Below are 21,824 nucleotides of genomic sequence, written 5' to 3' on the forward strand. Positions count from 1 at the left end.
GCTGCTGATTTAATCATCCGGGATTTTATTAAATTCCCCGAGGAATTCCCGTAATTATATCGTAATCTTCATTTATAATGTATGAAGCACATCCTGTGCAAAATTTGATACCTACCTTTAGATAAAATATTGTTATTTCTATGTCGGGATATAATACATAGGAATGGTATATTAGTAAAATAGTGTGTCTATCTCGCCCTAACATACAATATGCACAGTATTGTTCTTTTTTTGCCATAGCCGATCTATCGATATAATAGTTAATTGATATTTACTACAGTAATTGAACATTCACTTTTTATAAAGTTAAGAAGAAAAACGTACCATTCTGGACTTTGTTGTCATACTTTCTTTAAATGTCTCAATTTTGTTCCCTCATCTTAGATCGACGAGCTCGTGTCCCGTCACCAAGCTATCTTGACAGCAGGGGAGGTTGCCTCTATCGCAGCCATCAGGGAGAACATCGCTGCGTCCATCACATGGAGCGACCAAAACTTCGCTTTGGTTGACTCCTGGCTCAGAATCAACTTCAGAAGCAACGCTAATGCTTTGACATCCAGCTTCCTCGTCATGTTCTCTGCGATTGTTGTCATCTTCAACAACTAAAACGTTTTTTGTATGCGTAGTATTGCTGAAGCCCCATAGTCTATTTTATTGACACCTTCAATATTTACATCTTCGATCGGCTGTAGACTTTCAGTGCTTTGTAAATAACTTTGCAATTGTTATAGTGTTAATAAGAGATAAGTGCCAAGTACTAAGAGCAACTACAGGATGTCATAATTGTATGTTTATATTTTTATAGTAAGTTATTTTGTATTTTTTATTAAAAAAAATTATTGAACTTGCTTCTTTCATTGTGAAGTGAGAAATGAGTTGGTCACTTCATCTTTGTCTTTTACATGAAAAGGGATGAGATAAAATAACAAATGATGCGTGAGCGTGAGATGAAGGGTAACACGTGAATTATTTTATGCATAGTCACAATGACTAGTTCTTATTAAGAAAAAATACACTTTCTGACAAAATAACGATACTTAATCCGTAAATTAATACTAAGGGGCTGTTTCACTACCCGTTGATTAAATTTATTTGACGGATACTCGTAAATGTGATGCCGTCTATCTCCATCTATTCGAATAAAACACACAGAGGTGGCATCACATTTATCCGTCAAATAAATTTAATCAATGGATGGTGAAAGGGGGGGTAAATGTAATGTTTGCGTTACGCAACATTGGTCATGTTTACCAGCATTATTTAGAAATGCCTATGATTCAAAGAATTTCACAGAGTTCAAGACATGCTTAATCGTCATGATCATCATCATCAGCCGGAAGACGTCCACTGCTGAATAAAAGCCTTCTCCTTAAAAACGCCACAATGAATCCTGCAACTCTCACGATGCCGTCAGTCAACCTGGTGGGTGGTCTGCCAATGCTTCGTCTTCCGACTTTTCTCCCCCAACAGTTATCTGTTCTTCGACCGATGTGGCCTACCCATTGCCACTTCAACTTGCATACCTTCCAGCTATATCGGTGACACTTACTTCGATGATACTTAATAGCTACGTTATGTTTAGGTAACACTTAAGAAGTAGGAACTAAAGACTAATCTAGAGAACTAGTCTAGAGAATGTGCGACCTTTTTGACCTGCCTCGTCCAGTACGCAAATATAATTGGGCAGTCATATTTCTCAGCCACGACGCTCAGAATACTGTTAGATCTCTCTCTGATTTGGCCTAAAGGAGAAACTAATTAATTGCGCATAATTGTTGAAAACCCGTCGAGATTGTAATGGCTGGGTGCCTATAAGGGCTAAAACTGGGCCTTAAAGGTCAGCGAGTCTACTGAATTCAGACACGTCTTTTCTCATAGGTACGTAAATCAAGACTGCCAAATTGACAATAAAATCAAAAAACAACAAGAATTCTAAAAATATTCTAAATTATTCAAAATAAGTAAAAAAAGTATAAAAACATAAGTTCATACAAAAAAGGGTTGTTCCTACGGCACAGTAAATATCGAGAGCTCATTGAAAGTACCGAATCGCTCTGTACATGATGTAGAAAATTATGTAATGTATGTAAGTCTATTCTTATTAACCGTGAATCATTTAAAACTATGATGAGGAATTAAGGCCGTTAGAATGGGTCCTCAATAAATAACACTAGCAGAGTTATACTAATTGCTGTCAAGAGAGAGCTTGAACCAAAAAGTCAATACCTAACTTTATAGCGTTATACAAATTTGAGAAAACTAGTTCAAGACTTAAACTTCAGCAATACGGCATGACTCACGTATTTTAATGTACACTTAACCTTGTCACTCACTGTATCAAACACATATCAGTAATCTAATATATCTTAACACGATGAGAAAAACCAGTCATTTGAGTACTTACAACAATCAATCAAAATTTTAGTAGACATGTAGACTTAAAACTGGGCAGTCTAAGATCATTTGCCAACACCAACACATCTATGACAGTTTTAAAGATATAAAATTATAATCCACTGCCGAAATGCGGGCTTATTTGTTAACTTGTTTGGCGATTGCCACGGTACTTCTCTTCTGTAAGGATTCAAGAAATCGAAGTTCCACTACCGGATATACCAATTATGATTGAATACGGTGTTGAAGAAAGCAATAATGTGACAATGAGGAATCAAATCCGTCCCGGTATGATAGTGACAACTACGATATAGAATTAGAAGCTGATAGAGGAAGTGGAACTTTTAGTGGACGTGCAGTGATTCGAGTGACCATAACAGACCCAACAACTAGGGAAGATGAAATAGTGTTTCATGTAAGGAATTTGAACATAAATTCTGTGCGGTTCGCGATTGCCGGGGGAAGTACTTTGAATAATGCTGATTATGACGTTGATGACGACGACGGGCTTTTGGAAATCGAGACTGGCTCTGAATCGTCGTTGTATGACTTCCACATTGAGTACACGGGGACTTTGACTAATATGGGCTCCGGATTTTGGCAGGAGAGTTTTGGAGACGTAAGTACTTAATTTTGACTTTGTCGTATACAATCCTAATTAATAAGAAGATTGATTGCTGGAGTATGCCTTGAGACATATATTTTTTTACCAAAGTGTCAAAAATATCTACACACCTTTAGGACACTAACAATAAGACCAAGTATAAGTACATGATGATGATGATGATGTATCTATATCCAAGTTCTGATCTCGAATATAGTTGTATCTACAAAATAAATAACAAAATAACTACCTGTCTGTTTGTAAAACATTTTGATTTAAATTTGAGGGCTTCTTTGCTTACATAGAAAAATCTGACACAAAGTTTAAGTTTTTGCCTCTACTCTAATCATTAATCTTGAAGCATTTCGTCAAAAGCCTAATAAAGTTCAAGGATATAAAGCTTAATACGTTTTTGCGTGTTTAAGTTCACTAATTAACCCGACAACTAGCAGAATATCTTCAGAAATCTTTTTGTTTGAACAAAAAAAAAAAGTCTTAGAAAAGTTTATTGTTTAGAATACGAAACATAAGAGTTGGTGTAGTTATTCTTGATTCCCCATATAAATAGGATTTTTTGTGTGATACGGAATCGGAACTTGACAATATATTCTTTTAGGGTTTCATACTTCAAAAGAGAAAAAGCTCCTTTGTAGGGTCGGCTCATTGTCCGTCTGTATTTCTGTTTGCACGAAGATCCTTTTACTCAAGATCGAATTGAGGAAAAAAGTTAAAGTTTCTATTGACATGTTGTGCAGTTTATCAAAAAATAAGACCGAACAACACAAACACAACGGTCCTAAAATTAATAAATTGCAAAGAATGACTTTGCTTTCTATAGAAGTATAAATTAATCTGTCGCTTTTTAAATTTGACAGGGCGCTGCAGGGGAGGGCAGGCGGCGTACTACGTTGGTGGGTGCGAGAGCGTCCTCTTTAACTCGCTACCGAAGAATGACTAAGACTGTTTTCCATTGTATATAACTCTTTTAGTTTATTACACTTTAGAAAACATTTCAAAGAACACACTAAGCACATTATGACATAGATTACGTTATTGAAAGACAAGTACAGGTCACGATTCAGCAAAGTGATTATTATTTAATTAATTTTAAAGAATATTCGACACGTTTTAATGATGTAATTTTTTTTTAATGTAGTATGACCCCGAATGGTCCCAAAGGAAGACCAGCGCCGTTCGCGCAAGACCGGCAGATTGCTGATTTGGGACATTTCGTGGCATACATAAAACTATTTTTTTCTTATTATTTTTTATTTTTTATTCATTGTTCTTATGTTTGCCACGAATAAATTTTCTTTCTTTCTTTCTTTCTTTCTGTCTGATCGCGATGCGCAATGAGGTTAATGTGTCATTAATGCAACTTTGTACTTTGTTGCCTATCATTTTTAACTTGTGATTGTATGTATGTACTAGCTTTTGCCGCGGCTTCGCTCGCGTTAAATTTGAGTAACATATATTTACTTTCTGCGATCCTTTTTCGTGTTTTGATTAATTTTTCTGGGGATTATATGGAAATACAAATACAGACAGATTTTCTTTTAGACAGATGGTGTAAATTTTGTAATACAAAAATCGACCTACATACGTAATTAATTATGATTCTTACCAATTTGAAACCCTGCTTCGCTGATTCAGGGTTGGAATTTTAGAAACGTTAAAGTACATACTACGCGTTTCTTTTGCCCGCGACTTCATACACGATATAGGATTATATCCCGAGAACTTGTAAAGTTCCCGCGATACATGAATTACTGTTATGATCTATTTTAATATTCTTAATTGTCGATTAGTTACACATTGTAGCTTTCTATTATTGAAATAATTTTGAAAATGAGCCTCAAAATTGATACTTATTTTTATTCTGCGGAAAGTTTGCAATTTTTCTTAAAGTAAGTAGTCTAATGTCAATCAGGGATAGTGTATATCTTTCTATTGATAAAAGAATTATTTAAATCAGCTCAAAGAAAAAAACAAAGTTGAGATATTTTCCTATTCTTTCTATTTCTCTAATCTTTTCCCTAGTGCACCTCTGCATTACTTTAGGTCCATCTATGCCAAATTTCACACCGTAGCATGCTGAACGGTTGTGTTGCTCTGAAGATGAGCTCTGGTTGAGTTCGAAACGCGTCAGTGTAAAGTGGTGGTGGTGATAGATGGATTTGTGTGATTTGTGTGTTCTCACAGTGTGGAGGTGGAGGAACTGCATGAACACATATTGCATGGGCACAAAAGTAGCTATCATAAAGGTCGCGGGTGGGCAAAGTAATTGTGTCAGCTCGTTGAACGTACATGTAAAATTTCGTATCTATGCTATCAGCCCTTGAGGAGTTCCGTCATCAGCAGCCAACCCTGGATGCAGCATCAGGCGGTGTATATCATATAAACACATTGTCATTGAAATTTAACAATCATGTAAAGTCTTTTGCGTGTGCCATCAACTTTTGAGGAGTTCCCTTCTACGGAGACGATCCTCACCAGAATGAGTAGGATGTCACTGGTAAATAATTGTTACCAGATTTACATCAGTTTGCCAAATCTCCAGTCCCCAGTTTTATTGGTTTAGCTTATGCGTTTTCTGATTCAGTTGGTAAGTATATAAAATCCTCTTTATTCGTTTTATCCCGTGGGATATTCGGAAAATCTTTGAAACAGTTTTTACCTACCTGCATGCCAAATTTGAAGTTTCTAATAGTTATAGTTACGCAAATAGGGCCATTTTGAAGTGAAAATATAAATCCCATTTTATTCCCTATCCCGTGGGAATTTCGATAAATCCTGAAAATAGTTTTTAGCTGTTAGTATTACCTACTTGCATGCCAAATTTGAAGTTTCTAATAATTATAGTTACGCAAATAGGGTCATTAATTAAAAGTGAAAATACAAATCCCATTTTATTCCCTATCCCGTGGGAATTTGATAAATCCTGAAAACTGTTTTTAGCTGTTAGTATTAGTTACCTACTTGTTTACCAAATTTGAAGTCTCTACTAATTATAGTTACGGAAATAGGGTCATTAATTAAAAGTGAAAATACAAATCCATTTTTTCACTATCCGTGGGAATTTCGTAAAATCCTGAAAAGAGTTTTTAGCTGTTAGTATTACCTACTTGCATGCCAAATTTAAAGTTTCTAATAATTATAGTTACTGAAATAGGGCCATTTCGAAGTGAAAATATAAATCCCATTTATTCCCTATCCCGTGGGAATTTCAAAAAATCCTTTCTTAGTGCGCGTCTACACCTTTTAAGGAACATAATATTTCAAATTTCAAGTTTCTAGACCCAGCGGTTTGGGCTGTGCGTTGATCTATAAGTCAGTCAGTCAGTCAGTCAGTTTCTTCTTTTATATATATAGATTTAAACTCTTTATTGTACAAAAGAAAAGAAACAAAACACAATTGACATACCTACTTCGAGATACTTGTACAAACATGTTCAGTCACCAGCATTAATATTTCACGGGGGTAGACAAAGTAAATTACACCTGAACATTTCAAATCTTTCTCCACACTCGTGCTGGTGGAGAGGTCCCGGTTCTTTAACTTAGCCCGCTTCCTTGCTCTAGCGCCCCAATACGTGTAGTTGACTGCGGCGTACTCGAGGAGCGCCGCGAAGACAAATACAAAGCACATGACCAGATATATGTCAATGGCCTTCACGTAAGAGATACGCGGGAGGCTGGAGCGCACACCCGTGCTTATTGTGGTCATAGTCAGCACCGTTGTTATACCTAGAAGTTAAAATAATGAGATTTAAGGACTGTTTCACCACCCATTGATTAATTTTATTTCGCGGATAAATGTAATGCCGTCTCTGTATATTCGAACAAAACAAACAGAGACGGCATTACATTTTATCCGTCAAATAAATTTAATCAATGGATGGTGAAACAGGGGGTTAATGAGACAGATACAGTGACACCATCTTTGATTAACGGAACAAAGTACAGAGACGGCATCATAGGTATCTGTTCGCCGGCTCTAGCCTTGATCAAGGTAGAGCGAAATCGTCTACACTCAAAAGGCGCCATCACTATGTTATTTTGCACTGGAAACTGTATAATGGCGGTCCTTGCTATATGACGCCTAGAGAGATCGCTCCCCTTGCTCTACCCCAGGGCCGCGCTGATCTGTTACATTAGATATACCTAGTCCCATACACAAAGACGCGTGATTTTGTCAAAATTAGACAATAACGACATTGTAATAAGAACCATGGCACGCGTCATCGTGAATGACTCCACCTATACCGTACCGATTCAAAGGCGCGACGAACCGATTCAAAGGCGTGCCGCCGCGACTGGAGCGGCGGCGTTTTCAAAGTGCATCGCGCATTTAGGTCGGGAAAAACTTTGACCGTGGATCAAACTTTACACGCAAGGTAGGTTAACTCTTACGGTCTATCTTGAAAGGTCTGTGAGTTGAACAGAAAGTGGTGAATCAGGAGCCAAATCTCGGAATGTGTTTCTATGAAATGGACAGAGACAACATCCACTCGGTGTTCCCCTAGTAAAATTATTTCGTGTGCCTTCGAGCACCTGGATTCACGCAATCCTCTAATGTTTGGAACTTGAGACACATAATAGACAGATAGATAGACACATAGTTTAGAAACATATTTACCTAACGCAACTCGAGCCGACGTAGCTTCGTGATTTATCCAGAACGATACCCACGAGAGCATCACAATGAGAATGCACGGCAAGTAAGTTTGAAACACGAAGTAGCCGATGTTCCTCCGCAGTTTGAAACTCAGCGATAGTCGCTGGTACACGCCGGTCGCTAACTTTTCCTGAAACGATTCAGCATCACTGAGCATTCTACATTATCTTAATAACTTAAGCTGGGGCTGTGATTCTGTTTGCACCCTTTAATAGCTGGAGTGGTATATTACACAAATGAAATACGAAGGTCGGGATGACCAACTTTGATCGTGATAGCAAGCTTCAGCTTGAATCATTACCACAATTGTAGGTATTTGCTAACTATTGCATAAATGAGCTAAGGTTTTTAATAGTGGCTAAAAATTTAAACGCATACAGAAATCTAACATATAAGTACATAAATAAATAAATAATGGGTAAGTACCTATTTCTCGAATAACCTCATATATGTATACTTGAATTTAACACCTGATAGTTTCACTTGAAAATCATTGAAATCAATTTTGTTTCCAAAGTTATACGGTATCATTTCAATGGATATAGAGTCGAAAAAAAAGTCGGAAGAATATCATTTCTTTTTTGTATTTGGAGGTTTATTTCAATTTGATATTTTCGTCATTATAACAAGATTCTGCAGTAGCCTTGGAATTAAATTATAAATTGGTTAACTCTACCTATATGTTTTTTATATGTATTGTGTATGTCTTATTTTATTTTATTTATTTATTTGGAGAACAAACAGAAATAAGTGTACAGAATATAATACAAGTATTCTTAGTACTATGACTAAAATTAACATGCACTTACTCCCTAAACAGATTGTCTTGTATTAAATTGTATTGTATATGAGTCGTACAGAAATACAGATCTATTTAATAATGTTTTGTCATCGTATTTTGTCGGATAAGTTCGTATTTATCTTGCTTTCTAAATTAGCTTCAGTAAACTTCGGTAAGCTAGTTGAGAAAGTGAGATAAAAACGAACTTTTCCGACAAAATACGACGGCAATAGTACATTGTGTCTTAAGGGCGGTAAATAAGGAATTACGAACGAGAGTCTATTAGAAGCCCGAAGTCGAAGACTGAGGACTTTAATGAGTCGATGTTCGTAATTCTAGTACCGCCCGTGCGATATACAATGTTTTTCATCACATTTGTGAGTAAAATTGTATATTTGTAAAAGAAAAACTAATATTTTTTCAAAAATTGCCGATACCGCTGATTGCGCTCTTGGCAGCGGCAGCTCCCCGCCAAAATTCCGCAGCATGTGCATGGCGTGCGTGTGCAGCGCGCGCACGGAGCAGCAGCACACCATGCAGTAACAAACTCATTTACCGACCTTGGGCTTCATGACATGAAAATTAGTACGGGCAATGACTCATTTACCGACCACGGGTTTCATGAGCAGCACATTAAGGTCGAGGGTTTTATTTGGGCGGTTGCAACCAAGGTAGCCTGCATGTTACGACCCTGTTTATGAGCAAGTGTGATGAAAAACATCATTCAATACATCTGTAACTGCAATGGGCGTTTTTCCATTAGCCGGCCCGGCACTGGCACGGCACCGGCATCGCCATGCACCGGTACCGGCGCCGGGGCTTCGTTTTTCCACTGCGCCGGTGTATGTCGGTTTATGCCCGGTGAATGATACAGTACTGACACGGACTTCAGCACAAATTCATATACAACATGCAGTTTTGCCGCGCCGGCGCCAAGTGGAAAGCTTGTTACCCCGGCGACGGCGACGGCGCCGGCGGGACTCAACGATGAGCCGACGCTGGCGCCGGCCGGTAAGTGAAATAGCGAGCCATACATTTTCATACATTATTGCTTCCTTCTTTTTGCCTCTAATTTGGCCGGCTAATGGAAAAACGCCCAATGCACGATTGAAAGCGGCGAAGCAACTTAAACATATTATATTTTTCTTCCAACTATGCCTTAATTTCATCACAACCGCACTAAATACCCAGCACAAAGCGGGACTTTTCTGCTCTAGAGCAGAAAAAAATTATGAAAATCCTTATTATTGCATTGATTGTATTCGATTTTTTTTAATTGCACCACCAAAGAGGTAAAATTAGCCTGCATAGTGTAGTGTTCGGTTGGTAAACCTGACGGTCTTATGAAATTTGACAGATTGCGTACAAAAAATTTCTGCTACCAATCGTATCAAAAATAGTAAGTAGCCGTATTTAAAAAAAACTGTGTGTTTAGTTGGCCACTGGCGCCCATGACGCCCATCCGAAATTTGACAGATCGCGGGTAAAAATATCTGCTACTGGCTACTAACTCTGCAAAAAAAGTAAGTAAGAAATTAAAAAAAAAACAAATTGGCGGGAACCTTAAGAATTTTCCGTGGTCATGTTTTGAAAGTACGAATATAAAATAACAAAAATTTTATCATCGAGTGCTAGTGACATTTCTTTCCTATTAATTGTTTGGCATGAGTTTTTTTCGTCAACCATTCCTGTAATAGTTGAAAGAAAAGCAGATTATGCACCTCGCATTAAGTAATTTATATTGCCCTCATGCTTCTTAAAGCCCTCGCTCATGCTCGGGCTTCAAATCAGCACTTGATGCAATAAAAAATAACTTTCTGCTTGGTGCAACAATCAATAGTTCATCGATTTGGAGCTCAGCAAAAACACCCGAATCGATCAATTAACTAGTCACTAACATAAATAGATTTGCTAAACTTACTATTCTATCATTAGTCTCATGTCCGAGTATCGTAAACTGCGGCAGTTCGGCGTCCTCTACGCCGCGTACCGGCGTCTCTTTCCAGTACATGACCACGTCTGACACCGTGTATCCATCTGTAGCGTGAGGCAAATGTTAGCATGCTGGTGCGGAAGGCGTGGCCTGGACCTCTACTCAAACCGATTTTGATGGTATGACCCACTGATTTATTACTATTTTAGGGAGCCTTCCGTGGGTCTATTATTAACGGTAGACCATCGAATAGAATGCTCTTACTTGAGATGATCTTGTGTATAATATTTAAGAGTATCTTAAAAATCACGAGTAAAGTAAGCTCTTCTTTGAAATCATTGTGGCCCAGCAAAAAATTGCTTAATCCATTGTGGAAGTCATTTTTTTAGAAAAAATTGAATGACAGGCAAGGATTGTTGTATTAAATGTATTGTTACATGCACCTGCATTGTACTCGTAATAAATATAAGATGGGTTGGCAGTTATGGCATTACTTAAGCTTGTAAGTTTGCAAAATAAAAAGCGAATGTTGTCGTGTGAATGTGGGAACCAACTGCTGAGGAAAACTATTGAAAAATATGTAGCGCCATAGTGCCATAGAGGTTTAGACAATACAGGTTACCAACGGTTAATGGCGTGGTAGTGCATGAACTGCTGAGGAAAAAACAATAGGTACAGAAAATTTGCCTTAACACTTCCAGTGCCGGCAACGCACATACGGGATGTCTTCAAATTCTTCAAAAATATTTCAAGAGGTATCTAGTGGGTTTGTTTGACTGAACTCCCCTGTAAAAGTTTTTCATTGAAATTTTTGACTCAAAATGTACTTACTTAGTTAAATAGTCACGCTTTTGAACATAAATAAATTTTTTGAAACATTGACAAACAGAACGAAAACGAAAAATATTTACAAGGGTTAGTTAAACTAACCCAATCATCTGCCGAAATATTATGGAATAATTTGAAGTGTAGTGCAGCTGTCATAATTTTGCAACCATTTTAAACGCATATGTACGTTCGCGGCACCTCAAGAAATCTCGGATTTAACAACCGGTAGCGAATGCGTTAAGGCGATTCACGATCAGATTGCGTTGTATGATGTAGGAACTGTAACAAATGGCGCTGGCGTTTCGGCTAGGATGCACGTAGAAGCGGTGAGCCGATGAGCTATTACAAGTGTAAGAGTCACACAGCTTTCAATCTCGACGGTGCAGTTCTGGCTGTCCAGTGGGTAGTAGTGGAGGTCCATCATGCAGGCGAGTGTGGCTGTGAACCGCATGCCATAGGTGATGCTGCCGTCGCCGCCGAGCCGCACCAATTTGTTGCGCTCCGTCACGTCGTGAAGGAAACTGCAATGGTCAGCTCAAGTCAATAGAAGTTGAAAGGTTAATAAACCTGGGGGGCTACTACGAAATTAGAAAATCGAAGTTCGTATCGTACCGTCCCTCTCACTTTGCACTAAATAATATAAGCGTCAGCGGGACGGCAAGATACGAAGGTCGAATTTTGCACTTCGTAGTATAGGGCTGAATACAAAGCTTGAGATCCCGTGTTGGATCACCAGTCGGGGCAAACCTTATGCCTGTAGTGAGCTTTAGTATATATAGTATAAAAATGAAACCCCGTAGTTTTTCCTGCATGATACAAGAAAAAACAAAGGGGGTTGACACATGCGCGTTTAGGCACATAATAATTATTTAAAGCGCCACGTTGTGAAAACTGCTCTGTGTTTATTTTAAATTCCTAGGAGAATTTGTCATTGATTTTTCCAATAATATATTTCGAGGTATATTTCGCATTGATGGTTAACACACGGCCGCACAGTAAACAGTTTTGGAAGTGATTTTGAGAACTATTTTGTCGGCTCACTTTCGCGCATTTGATGATCTTCAATATTGCTGGATGAAGTATTTATTCACTACACTTATTTCAATCAATAATTATGTTCAATTAATGAATCACATAAAATACGCTAGATAGACCTGATTGTATCTAAATAATGTACTTAATTATATTCCATCTTACCTATTCTTGTCGTTTGCAAAAAACGTGTCAGGCACCCAAATTTTGTCAGCGAAGTCCCCCGATAGCGTGAGTACTTCATCCTGGAGCCCGAAACCTAATCTTTCATCTTTCCAATACTGATTCAGATAAAGTGTTATGGTGTAGTCCTGGAATGGAAGGAAACGTTACAAGGGTATAAATTAAATTCATTTAGAAGCTGAATATAAAAGGCTAAATTTGAAATTAAATGTTGTTTATTGTAGGAACAAGAGCTGGCACGAATGGATTGAACGAGTGAATGAAAGTATCTGTGTGTTACCTAATATATACATTTCGCACGAATTTGAAAATGTCATGCATCTGTCATTTTCATACAAAAATATGTAAGTGACATTACTTTCGTTCAATCCATTCATGCCAGCTTTTGTGAATCGATCTGTAGGTACTTAGAAAAACCACACTACATACATCTAGCCTCGCCGGAAGACCAGCGCTGGTTCCACCAAAGGAGTCCGCATTTTATGCTGAGGCGGGACCATTTCGGCCACAAGCAAATAAGTATTTTTATTATTTTTTTGTATTTTGTATTCTCATTTTGTTTTATTTCACTTTCTTATTATTATGTTTTTTGCTGTATCTATTATTTATATTTGTGTCCCGAATATATTTTTTTCATTTCATTTCATTTTTCATTTCATTTCATCTGTTAGAAATATGTCTCAATTCAGATTCACTGACATAATATTAGGTACACAAAACTTCGCTCAACGCTGCGACATCTCGATAAAATTTTACAACGTGAAAGATCACTATTTTATCGGTGCCAACACGTAATACCTACATACTTGATGAGATGTTACGTATAGTGTTTAAATTTGCATTTAGTGTAGAATGAGTGGGCGGTGACCTCAGGCGGCCATCGATTGGCTGACGCAGCACTCCACTCCGGCACCAGCGACCCTCGAACTATGTCAAGTGACCGCGGCCTTGCTCTCTTTTTGCTGCTAAAAGCTTAATGAATTATGATGGAAGAGCCTAGAGAGCTGAGGTCCTCCACGCGGGCCTAAAATACCGCTTTCTACACCAACATGTTTGCCTGGTAGATTATCCGTTATGCCACGGCGATGTTGATGTTTGCGAGAACCAGACGCTAGACGATATCAATCAACTTTGGCTTTTATAGGTTAATGCTTAGCAGATTAGAATTAGGACGGCTGAGGAAACATGATAAATATGTTATAAGCCAAACTGAGATTATGCTTCGTAGACAGTCTACGATGTGGCTACAACGTTCGGGATCCCAGTGTGCCTGTCAACTACATACGAGTATATACATAATAATATGAAAAGAATGATGCTGTTCTTAAATCGTAAAAAGGCAGCAAGTCAAGTTTATGGCGAAGATAAGGCCAAGGTTCTAGCACTAAATGCATTACAGACTAGAAGATGGCTTTATCTGTATATCATTTTGGTGTGTGTAGTATGTATCATCATGTGAAAATTCGTAGCCGAAGCTGCCAAAACAATGATGCCATAATCATACCTAAGTAGTAATCGTTTTCAAAACATATCATAACATTTAGTTAACCTTGCGACAAACAATGACATGATGTGATGACACAGCAAGCTCATAAACAGAATTTTATTTGCGTCTTTCCTGTGGGCATACAAAACTTTGGAGTTTACAATCATTTTATTTTTTCAGTATTATTTATATGCATGTGCTCACATTTATGATATAGCTGTGGATACCGACAAAATCAATGTGGAAAAGATAAATTTTCTTTCGTAATCTGTGTAATTATTTATGACACAGCGTATCAAAATAATTCTGTTAAAAGACGCCTATCATGCAAATCTTCGAAAATAAAAACTTACCATGTTTACTTCAGATATAGCGTCGAAGCTTGCGATTGTTAAATCCATGCCGACGTACAGCGGATCGCCTGTAAAGGGTAAAATATAAAAGAGTCAGCCGCAACTCGCCATATGCGGCAGTGCATTCAAGCAGATCGCTGACAAATCATACTGTTTACTGGAATAAATCCAATATTGAATCCTTATGGGTCAGAGCTCGCAATAACAGCACGCCGTCTTAGCCTCCTTGCCTCTCCATGTAATGTGCATTTGAAATTCATGATGTATTTGCTATAACAGCTTGTCTGCGGATGTAGGGCGATGTGATTACGTGTACCCTCGGCGTGATAGGCTCGAAGAGCAAACTCATTTTGATATTTAATATAAACTAGGAGTGTTTTAATTAGGTACACATAATACAGGGTGACTGGTAATTCATCCAGTATAACAGTGGAGTTTGTACTTATAATGATTGAAATTAGGGTTGATTACAAACTATTTAATCTTTGCATCTAAATTTATGAATCGTCATGAATTTAAATCTTTAAAAAAATTACATAATTCAAACTTTTTAAGTGTTTAATACCTACGTGTAGAGAAACTACAGATATTCACGTGTTTTTAAAATGTACAAAATGAACAATAACGTAGTTCAGACGTAATGCTAGGTACTTATATGTACCCGTTTTCTCTTTTTTCCCCCTGTGTTTTGACGAAATGTGTAATATATGTTCGTAGATAGAGTAGTTTAGTGTAATACTTAGACTACTGAGAAAAAGTTTCATTAGTTGTGTGTGACGCGACTTATGCCTTTACAACATTACAACAACTTTCAAAGGTTTAAATAAGGAGGTAACACATAGATGTTGTATGTGTAAGACTAAATCCTTGTTGCCCCTTTAAGCACAAAGCAACTTAGTGAGCTAGCGAGTGATTTAACTACTCCTGGTAGAGTTACATGTAACAGGCTGTAAGTTTTGAACGCAACGTAGAAAGAAAGTAGTTTAAATGACGAAGATATATAAAAAAATACTGAAAGGAAACATTTTACCATCTTTAAAAAAAACTGCATTCATCGGGAGATCGACTATAATAAAGAAAAAACCGGCCAAGTGCGAGTCGGACCCGCGCACGAAGCACGAAAAACGGCAAAAAAATTAAGTTTGTCGTATGGGAGCCCCCCTTAAATATTTATTTTATTTTAATTTTATTATTTATTTTTAAAGTGATTATACAACTAAATATTCGGTGAATATTTCTAGCGCCTACCTGTTGCCGTTATTAATATCAAGCAAAAAATGGCAAAACAATCATGTTTGTTGTATTGGATGAGAGCCTTAAATATTTATTTTATTCTGTTTTCAGTATTTGTTATTATAGCGGCCACAGTAAGTAATACATAATTTGTGAAAATTTCAAGTGTCTAACTATTTCGACTCAAGATAGATAGAGCCCTGTGACAGACGGACGGACAGACAGACAGACAGCGGTGACTCAGTAATAGGGTTCCGTTGGCACATAGGGTTTATCAAAAAGGTTTTTTTTTCTATGAAGCATAAGTAGTAAATAAAATGATAGGTCTTCTTTTTGTCCTAAATACAGATTTATATATTTTAACAATACCTACGTAAGACTTTTTTTTCATTTTACAATTTTTAATGCAGTTTTGTTTTGCTTATAAATAAAAGAACGTAATTTTCCTATTTTTAATAACACAAAACCACTCACTCACACTCGTCACTTCTTCCTTGTCTATGGTTTTAAATATAAAATATCTGACTGGGGCAAAGGAACTGGCTCATGCATACATGTTTATTTAACGTTGGGGCTCCACAGAAAACCAGCGTTACTGCACATAATGTGCGGTAACACATGGTGAGTGGAGACCCTTTTTGGTATCCTGTTGTGTCACCAAGTAACATAGTTTTAGTGCTAGTTTTAGTCTTAGTTTTAGGTGGTACTTATGGAGCCAAAATAAACCTTTCTTTCTTTCTTTCTTAATATTAACAGATCTTTCCCTCCAGGTGTCATTCAAAATGTCCGCCTAGTTTAATAAAAAAATATACAGGTGATTCAGGAGACGCGAGCAGGATCAGCCCTGCCGGATTCAGCTAGTTAAGGCTACTATATCGTATCAGTATTAGTGAGATTAACTTTTTTTTTTAATGTTGCAAACAAATTATTTACAAATTGCATGTTCACTGCAATTAAAGTGTGGGGTTTTACAAAAATATGATTGTGAGCATTCCATTATTAATTACTGATGGATGATGTAGGGTTGGTCCTGCTCACGTCTCCCGAATCACCCTGTATTTTCAAAAAATATTCAATTTGATACCTACCTCCAAAGTTGGGTCTTAGTCGGATGTCGTATCCGTCAAGGATCCGTGACACGGTGTGCGTGACGTTCTCGAGTCGGTCGGCCGCGGCCGCCGCGCGCTCGCTCCTAGACCAAATAATAAGATAGATATTTTAGTTGGACTAGTTATTAATTAGTATAGTGTAAGAAGATATCAAAAGTGGTCTATGATGCATTAGAAAATTCGTCGTATATAACAACATTTTTGGTATAATTTATGTCACCTAGGAGTTCCTTTTTGACGGTTCTGAGCATGTTATGTTTTGTTGAAAGGGTTCCTCATTTGTAGAAAAGTTAGTCACCGAGAATGAGAATGATACAAAACAATATAGTCATTTACAATGCTTCTTAGGTCGTTGGTATTGGGATTTTCAGACTTGTGTGTAATTTTTTAAACTTCTCTTATGTTTTCATTGAAGTTTGTCTTAAAGTCATGTTTATTATCCGAGGACAAAAAACGACCGCTAGAAGTTGCATCTTACGTAGAAGAGAGACGCAAATCATACAAAATCACCTTATTCCACGAAGAGCGTTGCTTTTGGTAATTTTGGTTTCCAGATTTTATTAATATTGGTATGTGCCTACTTTTAATATACATACCTACATACTATTGAAAATTTGTTTACCACAATAAAAATTTAACCGCAGCAATGAAATTATGCCAACAGCTTCTAGTAAGCAGCCGTGAAATTACCATTTAGCATGGAGATTCCCCCAATTCGATATTAAATTAACTCTAGGTGACGTCTGCTAAATCAGTTAGCTGCCATACAGCCGGAGGATTTGACATTTAATAGCCAATTTATCAACGATTTTGGTAATTAGTTTAATTTAGCTTTCGTGCTTTTAATTGTCTTTCGCAAAAAAAGATGACAACAAAATAAAAAAAAACGTTATCAAAGTATTATTAGGGAAACTACAAAATATTTTGTTTATTTTCACGAAATATGTACGTTTAGGCCGGCAACGGACCAATGACTCTCCGTGAGTAGTTGGTACTCATAGCCAGTAGCGTTAATTTCCCATCAGATGACCCTCTTGCTCGTTTTCCTCCCTCTCATAAAAAAAAAAAAACATACGAGTATAAAGTATAGTCCTACGACCGAATGGCCAAGTGGTTAGATAACCTGACTACAAAGTTTGAGGTCCCGGGTTCGATTCCCGGCCGGGGCAGATATTTGTATGAATAATACGAATGTTTGTTCTCGAGTCTTGTATGTTTAATATGTATTTAAGTATTTATTTATCTATATGACTATGTTTATCCGTTGCCTAGTATCCATAGTACAAGCTTTGCTTAGTTTGGGACTAGATCAATTGGTGTCAAGTGTCCCATGATATTTATTATTTATTTATTATTATTATAGTACGAGTATACTCGATTGAAAGTTCTTCCCGAGGTTTTGCAAATAACGTCCCCTAAGGGCAGCAAATAATGAAAAATTAATATTATACAACTGAGAAATAAATTTATAATTTATATGTAGTCTTTTGGATTCTAACTTTTCAAACTTTTGGAAAACTAATTTGAATGAGTACCGTCGATCCAAGTTCTTTGTGGATCTTGCGATTATGAGTGATGTTCAAATTAGCTGGACTTAATAAACCTGGAAAACATCAGAATTCAGTTGTTTATAGAACATTTCGTTAAAGTTGACAGTAATGTAATGACAATGACCGACTCTTTGAATTTAAACCTTTATCTACCTAAACTTCATGAAACAAAAGACTTGGATAAATAGTGTATTCCCAAGAGAAAGCTGCACTTCATTCGACCAGTACCTCCTGGGCAGCGATTGATGATTTCCTGTCAAAATTTTGTAGAAAAAATAGTCAGTTTTTGTCACTGAGATAAAAAAATACAAAGATTAAGCGCGTCAAGGTTTGGCAGTGAGGACCCGTGACTACGTTTTCATCGGTTTTTGTTTAATTGACAAACAAAAAAAAACATACAGACGAATTGAGAAATGATTGAGAACCTCCTCCTTTTTTGACATACCCACAAACACAAACGTCACGCCTGCATTCCCAAATGGAGTAGGCAGAGCACACGAAACGTTACCGCTTCGGAGCCACTTTTAGCAATTTTAGGTTAAAACTTTGACAAAAAGGTAAAATAGTGACAGGTTACTAGCCTGTCGCCTACGGTATACTAAGGTATACCTATATCCTTTGTCGCCTCTTACGACATCCACGGAAGAAATGGAGAGGTGTATTTCTAACCCGACACCACACTCCTTTTGGATAAATTATATCTGTTTTTTGGAAACTTTTATACTTTGGCATATATGTATACCATTTCCACTATTTTCCACAGATCTCTCTCTAAGGTTCTGGCAGAATACCAGCGCTGCGGTCACCCGCAGTTTTATGCTGAGTCGGCGCCTTTTTTCCCATAGCACATGGTATCCCCTAAAGCTCATTTTTTAAGATTTTTGTTTTATTTTTGTTGTTTAGTTTTAGCTTACCCTATTAGGTTAATCTTAACTTTATTAATACCTACCTATGTATAGTTCGATATTGTGTTTTTTGTGTTATGGTGAAAATAAAGTTTTAATCAATCAATCAATCAATCTTTTTTGAAGTCGGTTGAAAATACGCGTTTAATATTTTCTGATAAACTAACCGACGGACTAACTAATTTTTTTAGGACACTATCCTTTTTCATCTAAAATCCTACAAACATTATAAATGTGAAAGTTTGTGAAGTTGTTTGGATGTTTAGGTGTTTGGATGTTGTTACTCAATCACGTCTAAACTGCTGAACTGATTTAGATGAAATTCGGTATTTCGGTATTTTCGGTATTCGGTAGTTTGAGTCCCATACGATAGTTTTTATCCCGGAAAATTGCATAGTTCCCGCGGGATAGCGATAATCGAATACTACGCGGACGGAGTTGCGGGCAACGGCTAGTGTCACATGATTGTTGCAATTTTGTAAGAATCCTCAATCTTACTATTGAATCTAACCTAATTAACAAACTTTCTCAGTTGTAGCATGTAAGTTGCAAAGTGTAAAAGCGTGCATGTTCGGGATTCCGCGGCGAGCGCCGTTCCCGTCGGAATGTCTTTGCGGCCGGAATATTTGGAACTTGGGCATACCTGCTTTATCTAACTAACTGGTAAATTCGTTGATAGTAAACGAGGTTTCTGTGCAGTTGTGTGCAGAAACCATAACAGCATTGATTGAAATTAGTTCACGTTTGGGAATTGGAGCAAATTATGTCGGTAGTCCACATAATTTACGTCTCTTTTAAAACAATATCTGAATTTGTTTAGTGTGCCCAGTCATTATATGAGTACCCCCTAGTTAGTTATTAAAAAGTATCAAAGTTTTATTTTACCTCTAGCCTGTATTAGATTTTAGCAATGTTAGACCATTGTTAGACATTGAAAGTACTAATACTAAGCCGACTTAGGAAGCTTGTGGAAGTTTCTGGAATAAATATGTTTGAACTATTCGTAAACAATTTACGTATACCTACATTTTTTTTTTTGCGACAAAGACAAGACTGGATTCGAAATTCAATAACTTGGTGAAAAAGGGAGAACACCTGTTCACAACTACGAAATAATTTAAAATACTTCTTTATGCCGTTTACAGGAGTAGACAATGTCAAAGTCAGGAGATATAGACTTACTGTGCTCTTGCGATCGCGAGCACGAGCGGCAGCACCAAGGCGAGTGCGGGCGCGAGCAGCAGAGCGCGCGTTCTCATCGCGCGGGCCGGCGCGCGACGCGCATCGCGTACGTCACATCACTCACAGTCTACTGAACCCACATCCCCAATGCATTAGCTTAAACATACACTTTGATTACTCAGTTCAAGCTTTAGACCCTTTTTGATCAATGGAACCATTTAGTCTTATGAAAACATGTTACAAGCTTTACCTCCTTTTGTTTCTAGCTTTCGCGCTTTCATTTACGCTATCGACGCGAAAGTAGTTGCTAATTTACAATATAAAGTGCTAAAAGAACGCTTTTAGAGACACTAGTAACGAGTAAAACACGGAGCGTGTTTCTTGAAAAACTTAAGCACTATTAAGTGTTACGTGTCGTAGAAGTTTGGTCGGGAGGCCGACGCGGAGGCCGTGTACGACCGCGGCGGCTTCGGCGCGCGGAATGGCCTCGCGCCTGCGCCCGGCTCCCGACCATCGTGCCGCCACAAAATGCGGTCACTATATACAATTAGAAGCATCTTTCACATATTTTATCTTCCATTGGCTCATGAAAGTGTAGGTGCGATTGTTATTAGTCAAGTTTAGTAATATCTTAATAGGTAACGAAAGAAGCGTGAATTTGGTAGGTATGTTTTCAGATGCAATACCTGCACCTGTACTTACTGTACGGTCGCACTCTTTTATTAATAAGTACTTTTTAGAGTTCATGTTTCAATATTTTCGATCACCTTGGCCGCTCCGAAATATCAGATGGCGACTGTACACAAGATTTTCCATACTTGTTAGGTATATTGAAGAGGTCAAAGATAAACTTTAACTAGTCATTGACGCTTCGCGTTTGAACTTCTGTACAAAATTGACTGCACACAATGACGAAGTATTAAAATAGAAAGATATCTTTGATCTTCACTGTACAAACGTCACGGTAATCCATCGTCATGTTCCCTTTTCAATGCGAAACTGCTTTCATGTCACTTCAATTGTAGACAATTATTACGTGGATGAACCAGACAAATCCGATAGAAATATAATTATCTGAAAGGGGTATTTACCAATCTTCTTTTCAATCAGTAGTGAACGTCCACGACGACTTTCTGGGAAATGGTTGCCCCTTACCTTCCACAACATAGGGCTGGAGTCCGGGATACGCAGTTTGCAATAATGAGCGTTGCTACCGACTCTCAGATTATGTCCCGTAGCCGTATACAGGGTGTCTCTGTCTATGGGCTTTAAATTCAAGGTTCGTTTACTCTAAAACTAAGCTACTTAGTTTTGCAACATTTTTCAAAAACTTAAATTTAGATAATTTATTGATCCTCAAAGTTTAATTGTTAAATCCAGCCAGCGGTATTATTGCTGTCTCTTAGAAGGGGGCCTTGAAATAATTTTTGACATTTATTTGATCTCTCTTTGTATTGTATCTCATAGTACCATCAGCCAAACCAGTGGTGTATCAATTTTTAATCAAGTTCGTCTACAAAAGGCAAATCGAATTTAACTTATTTAAATGATCGGAATGGCTTAGTTAGGTATT

At 37.4% G+C, this 21,824-nt stretch overlaps 1 protein-coding gene across 1 annotated transcript; it reads right to left on the reverse strand.

Moving 5' to 3' along the window:
- Positions 1–404: 404 nt before the first annotated feature.
- Positions 405–20,638, reverse strand: LOC141445425 (gamma-aminobutyric acid receptor subunit beta-like). Its single transcript, XM_074111268.1, has 9 exons — positions 20,252–20,638; positions 16,594–16,697; positions 14,273–14,340; positions 12,416–12,561; positions 11,582–11,739; positions 10,379–10,494; positions 7,638–7,806; positions 6,498–6,745; positions 405–602 (listed from the first exon to the last, which is right to left on the reverse strand). The coding sequence occupies exons 1-9, from the start codon at positions 20,326–20,328 to the stop codon at positions 405–407; spliced, it is 1,284 nt and encodes a 427-aa protein (XP_073967369.1). The 5' UTR covers positions 20,329–20,638.
- Between the last annotated feature and the right edge of the window lie 1,186 nt (positions 20,639–21,824).

This window comes from Choristoneura fumiferana, chromosome 2, assembly GCF_025370935.1.
Source record: "Choristoneura fumiferana chromosome 2, NRCan_CFum_1, whole genome shotgun sequence".
Classification (NCBI taxonomy): domain Eukaryota; kingdom Metazoa; phylum Arthropoda; class Insecta; order Lepidoptera; family Tortricidae; genus Choristoneura; species Choristoneura fumiferana.

Coding starts and splice junctions, on each gene's coding strand:
- LOC141445425 (XM_074111268.1), bottom strand. CDS start 20,328: ATGAGAACGCGCGCTCTGCTGCTCGCGCCCGCACTCGCCTTGGTGCTG. Junction 10,495..11,581: donor CACCGTCGAGATTGAAAGCT/GTGTGACTCTTA, acceptor CTCACGCTACAG/ATGGATACACGGTGTCAGAC. Junction 6,746..7,637: donor GTCGGCTCGAGTTGCGTTAG/GTAAATATGTTT, acceptor TTTAACTTCTAG/GTATAACAACGGTGCTGACT.